This window comes from Tupaia chinensis, unplaced genomic scaffold (genome assembly GCF_000334495.1).
Source record: "Tupaia chinensis unplaced genomic scaffold, TupChi_1.0 Scaffold000287_1, whole genome shotgun sequence".
In the NCBI taxonomy this organism is placed as follows: Eukaryota; Metazoa; Chordata; class Mammalia; order Scandentia; family Tupaiidae; genus Tupaia; species Tupaia belangeri.
In genome coordinates this window covers 841,087-847,196 of record NW_006159771.1, presented here as the reverse complement: position 1 = coordinate 847,196, position 6,110 = coordinate 841,087, and the positions used below count along the sequence as shown (strand labels likewise).

Below are 6,110 nucleotides of genomic sequence, written 5' to 3'. Positions count from 1 at the left end.
GGCAGCTTGGAAATCTTTTCTCCTAAGATCTGGTTCTTTTTGAGAAGCACACCCTGGTGGGGCGGCGAGCCCGCCAGGCCTGCCGCCTCTGCGGACTCGCCTGAGTGTCTACTGCGGGCACAGGGGACTCACAGAGTAACGGGTTGGTTGGCGAGACCTAGAGCCAGGGGCATGGGATGGCTCCACAGGGAACCCGGCTGGAGGGGAGGCTGATGGCTGGGCCAGGGGCACACAGCGACAAGATGAAGTAGAGGCGGCAGGTGGGCTTGCAGGAACCCCTTTACCTATGCAATACCCCGCAGTGCAGTTCTGGGCTGTGAGTGACGGGTTACCCTGGTGGAGGGTAGGAAAGCTGCACTTCGGCCAGCAGTGACCACATGGCACCAGTGACTCCCCACTGTGTCACTGCAAACCGCCAGCTGTTACAAGAAGGCCCATGAATGGGGTCCACCCCGGCCCAGGCTGGAGAAAGTGCCTCCAGGACGACCAGGAGTTTTGCTGAATGTTGGCTTAGAACCAAAACCGGCACCAGGGCCCACCGTCACTCCCTCATACACAGAAGCTCCATCTGTGGGCCAACGCGGGCCTGCAGGACGGCCTACCTGCAGAGGAGGGCTTCTCCCTGTGCTAGAGAAACCGAGGCTGGAAGTGGGGGTGCTGTGAGCCGCAGGGCGTGCCCTGAACAGCTCGTCGATGCTCTTCACTGAGGACACCTGGGTGGGCCCTGGACTGCCAGCCTGGAGGGGGCACCCTCAGCTCTCCAGAAGGCTGGGAGGGAGGAGTGTCTGTCTATGAGCAGGCTGGGCCTGGTACATGGAGGGACCCTGCTGGGCCTGGCTGCCCCCCACCCCAAGGGCCAGGGAGCCTCATTTCTCCAGAACCGTCCCAGAAGCACATCTCTGATGGTGGGATGGAACCCTGGGACCCCAGACAGGCCTTCCAACTCTGGGTCTGCGGCCCACCCCGCGTCACTGTGAGTACCTCATCAATCATTAGAGGCCATCCAGGTTTTAGTCATTGCCTGTTTTTATTTGAAATTCTTAGGGTTATTCTCAAGGAACAAATGTAAGGTAATTAGATAAGCATGTCAAAGATCCCACGGTGGAGAAAAGTGAAGGTCTGGGAACAAGCTAGTACTAGTCAAAAGTAAAGACGGGTCAGCAGGACCTCGCAGGATACAATAAATTAAAACCGGGAGTGGAGGCAGAGAGGGGCGTGTCTTTAGCACGTTTTTAGCACGTTCCTTGTTATTATTTAGCATTTATCCATTCTGACTTTCACATTTGTGCTTCCCCATGGAGGTGTTTTACCAAGAACAGGTGTTTTCACTGAGAAGCCAATTATTTCCACGGGAAATCGAAATAAAAGCGCACACTCATTGAGATCAAATTTTCCTTCTGAGTTGTACTTTTGGGAAAAAAAAAAAAAAAGAGAGAATGTAAAATAAAAATAACACCCTTTCTCAAATACTTCAACTGTAGCCAGAGTAAAGGAATGGCCAGTATTTATAGAGCATGGATCTATTTAAACCGCTTTTTTCTAATGCCAAAGACAATGCAAGTGCAATCGATTTGGGAAAAGAAAAGGTAAATGAAGAAAGAGAAGGAACACCTCGTTAGAGCAGTTCGATCCCCTCCGTCACTGTCAGGAATTAGGGAACTCTGGTGACACTGAGGCGGTGGAGCCTCCCGCGAGCTGAAAGCGTGCAGTTGCAAGGAGCTGGCGCCTACGGGATCAGGGGCAGCTCTCGGTCTTTCCCCAAACCAAGCCCGCAACTGCCAAGTCCTGTTCCACTCGCAGATCAAACTTGGTGATTCCTAAGTAACTCTAAACAAACCTTAAGGAACAGCGTCCTCTGACGACAGTCTCGTCCCTGTCAGAGCCAGTAACTAAAAGCCAGTAGGTTGCAATGGATTCTTTTATTTTCCCATCAGCCGAGAGTCTCGACTTAAGGTTTTCTTCCCTTTTTACGCAACGACTGTCCTTCTCCAGAGAAAGCGACGAATCTGCCTCCAGCTTCGTCCTAGGGGTGGAGATAAAATACCGTTTGCAGAGAGTACCAGAAGCAGAGAGGAGAGATACATTTCCGCTTGGGGGCACCTCCTGACTCCTGGAGTCCCTAGGGCAGGGTAAGTGCTGAAATAGGCTCTGTGCAAAGAATCCTGGGAGAGGGAACCAGCAGTTAGCGTAATGGCTATGTCACTGGACTCCCACGTAGTCGACTACGGTTCGCATCCCGGACCCGGTGGCTTAAAACTCACGCCGGGTGCATGTGCGTGCATGCCCAAGATCCCGAGAGGAGAATAGAGGAGAAGGGATTGCGGCGTGGCCATCCCCCCTGGGGGGTGATTTCTCACTTTCTGTCTCTATGTCTCTCTCTGTCTGTCTGGCAAGCGCATGCACCCTGTAACGAAAACCTCTCCAAAAAAAAAAAAGAATCCTGGGAGAACACTCAGGAATAAAAAAGGAGAAAGTGACACTTCAGACTGAAATGACCAGAAGCCCCCAGGAAGTAAAGGAGCAAACGGATCTCGAAAAGCCCTGAGTGCTTAGCAGTTTTTTAAAACGGAGAACTAGGACCAGCAGATGCTGTAATGGTTACACCACTGGACTCTCACGTATTCGACCGCAGTTCAAGTCCCGGACCCAGTAGCTTAAACGTATGCCAGGCACGTGTGCGTGCATGCTCAAGATCCTGAGAGGAGAATGGAGGAGAAGGGATTGTGGCGTGGCCATCCCCCCTGGGGGGGGGTGATTTCTCGCTTTCTGTCTCTGTCTCTCTCTCTTTCTGGAGAGCGCACACGCCCTATAGCAAAAAACCTCTCGGAAAAAAAAAGAATCAAGGATGAAGAACGATGATGGTCTACAGCGATGGCCCAGCGTCTCAGGCAGAGGAGCACAAAGCAGAGCCGGCAGCGGTGTCTCCAATGCGGACAAATGGGCCGGACTCACACTGGACTGCTGCTCACGGGACCAACCGGAGGCCGAGGAGCCTACGCTGGGCCTGTCCTTTGGGAGAGGCCTACAGAGGATTCTGGGAATGGGTGAGGAAGGACATCTCAGGCCCTCCTGTGCAGCTGCCGCATGTCCCCACCTCCTGAGTCCCAGCCCGAGGCCTGCTGTCTCGCACCACGATCAGCAGAGGCACCCTGTGTACCAGGTGGAAGCCCCCGAACATGAACCCTCCCTGGTCAAGGCCAGGCCTGTTTCCTGCCTTTCCTCTGGGCAGTCCCCACCCCGATCAGCAGTGGCTGACCTCTTCGGACTCTGATCCAGGTCCCGTAAAGACAATTAGAACCTACATCCTGGGATCAGCAGATGGTGTAGTGGTTACACTGCTGGACTCCCACATCGATGACCATGGTTCAAGTCCCAGACCTGGAGACTTGAGTTTCATGCTGGCGCATGTGTGTCCATGCTCAAAATCCAGAGAGGAGAATGGAGAAGGGATTATGGTGTGGCCATCCCCCTGGGAGATGATTTTTCGCTTTCGGAGCACAAGCACCTTATAGCAAAAAAACTCTCTAAAAAAAAAAGAGCCTCCACCCCAATTCTGTCTGAACGACAATGCCAGAATACAGCTGTACACAGTGGTGTGTGCTCAGCCCTTTCCCAGCCCATGGAAGGAGACTGACATGAAATGAATGACCATTGAAAAAAAGACGACGCCATTTTCAGATGCTCCCTGGAGGCTCACAATAAATACTTATTCTGTGGACTCGGGTACCATCCACACAGTCCCTTACTTCTACATTCTTCGCAATAATATTTCTGAAATGTAAAAAAGTCATCATTTATTGCCCTGAAAAACCACGCTCCAAATTCAAAACTATGAGTTTACCTTTTTTTTTTTTTTTTTGAGAGGTATTCGCTATAGGGCGCGTGCGCTCGCCAGAAAGAGAGAGACACAGAGACAGAAGGCAAGAAATCACCCCCCTGGGGGGATGGCCACGCCGCAATCCCTTCTCCTCCATTCTCCTCTCGGGATCTTGGGCACGCACACACACACGTGCCCGGCGTGAGTTTAAGTCGCCGTCCGGGACTAGAACCACGGCCGACTACATGGGAGTCCAGTGACATAGCCATTATGCTAACTGCTGGTCCCACCATGGTTTTTCATTCTCAGCTTCAATTCTTGGCTTTATTCTTTCATAGAATAATCATGTTAAAAGAAAAAAAAAATCAAACCTAGCTTCATCACCTGCCCCAAAAAGAACATTTCAAGTCCCTTTTCTCTGCATGCTTATACCAATAGTTTTTTTTCTTTCTTTCTTTCTTTTTTTGGTGAGGTTTTTGCTATAGGGCACGTGCACTCGCCAGAAAGACAGCGAGAGACAGAGAGACAGAAAGCGAGAAATCACCCCCCAGGGGGGATGGTCACGCTGCAATCCCTTCTCCTCCATTCTCCTCTCGGGATCTTGGGCACGCACGCACACGCGCCTGGCGTGAGTTCAAGCCATGGGGTCCGGGACTCGAACTGCAGTCGACTTCATGAGGGTCCAGCGACATAGCCGTTGCGCTGACTGCTGGCCCCTGCCCTCATGATTGTGAGGACACTGCCCCACTGTCTCCGAGCTTCCTGTGCTCTGCTAAGATGATGTCCTTTATGTGGAGATTTTTACCACAGCCTGCCTGTGCCCGCTGGAGAGACAGAGACACAGAAAGTGAAAATCCACCTGTGTGTGTGTGGGGGGGGTGGCCACACCTCAATCCCTTCTCCATTACCCTCTTGGGATTTTGGCTACGCATGTACATGCACCAAACCACCAGGTCTGGGACTGGAACCGCAGTCGATCACATGGGAGTCCAGCACCTTAACTACCACACCACCTGGCCCCGATGCCGCCCTTCTAGATCCTCAGCAAAACCTCTTTCTTCTCTGAGCAGCTTAGGGTCTTTCCTTTGCCTCGATGTGGGCCAGGTTTTACTCCCTGGCCCAATGTGGGGCTATCGTTTACGGGGCTCCGTGGGTCCCCCCAGACTCAGGCCCTTCGGTGTGTGGACATTATTTCCCCGCTGATCTCTCTGCTGGTTTCTCTGGTCTCTTTTCCCCACTCCATAATTTGGCTGTTAGAGCTAGAAGCTTTCGGCCCCGCAGGTGGCGTGGTGGTTAAGGCTGCCCTCCCACATGCCCAGCCACTGTGCACGTCTCGGACCCGGTGGCTTGCTTTTTCTCTCTCCCTCTCTGATGACATGTGGACTGTAGTAAATTAAAAATAATAATAATTATTATATTAAGTAAAATGATATAAGTCATTCTTCAAAAAGAACCAGCAACTTTCTGACTGTGGTATTCACTCCGGAATAAGCTGGCTAGGGCATTGTTCAGGGAACTTTGCTGTTGGGATCTTTAGTTGTGTTTTTTTTTTTTTTAAAGTATTATTCATTTAACTTTGTCATTATTATTTTTATTTGACCAGAGAGAGACAGACAGGGAAAGTGAGAAAACAAGCTGCCAGGTCCGGGACTTGAACTGGGTTTGGCCGTGTGGGAGTCCAGCACTCCAACCACCACGCCACCTGCCGGCCCCAGGATCTTTAGATCTTTTTATTTATTTTAAGGCTGGGTGCCTCCCAGTGGGGACTACAGGCACACACCACCGAGGCCGGGTCTTTGTTTCAGCCAGGCTTTCGCTTTGCTGTCCAGGCCAGTGGTGGCTTCGTGGCCTTCCGGCCTCGGCCTCCCTCGTCACTGGGACCACAGGCGCATGCCCTCGTGCCTTGCCGTCAGGTGGAACTAACTGCACCTGGGCCTGCGCGGTCCCAGCCTGTGGAGGACCGTCCCAGCAGTGCGCATCACTACAACCGGCCTCAGAGGTCTTTTTTCTTGGACTCATCAGAGCGTCCAGAGAAAGCTCCTCCAGCCCCCAACTGAGTGGGTCTAGATGCAGGGCCACCGAGGGTATCAGCGATCAGGTGCAAGCCACTCGCGCGCTCTCAGAGCTGGGTCCTGCCACCCCCTCGGCCTATTCTCGAGCCCATCCAGAGACCTCCCGTGATGCCTCTGCCAGAGACAAGTCTCCAGCCTTCTCCAGCGGGGCAAGAGGGAGGGGCTGTGGCTCTGGCGCCTCCGTAACAGCTGTTCTGACTTCAGCCTCCATTCCCAGAGGT

The 6,110-nt window shown here is 52.6% G+C and overlaps 1 protein-coding gene across 2 annotated transcripts in view; it reads right to left on the bottom strand.

Moving 5' to 3' along the window:
• Positions 1-1,900: 1,900 nt before the first annotated feature.
• Positions 1,901-6,110, bottom strand: part of UFD1 (ubiquitin recognition factor in ER associated degradation 1) — a 38,068-nt gene continuing 33,858 nt past the window's right edge. For both annotated transcript variants that reach the window (XM_006150403.3, XM_014588571.2), the window contains one exon: positions 1,901-2,023. In XM_006150403.3, the coding sequence (XP_006150465.1) occupies positions 1,949-2,023 (75 nt within the window). In that variant the 3' untranslated portion in view covers positions 1,901-1,948. The remainder of the gene's footprint in view (positions 2,024-6,110) is intronic.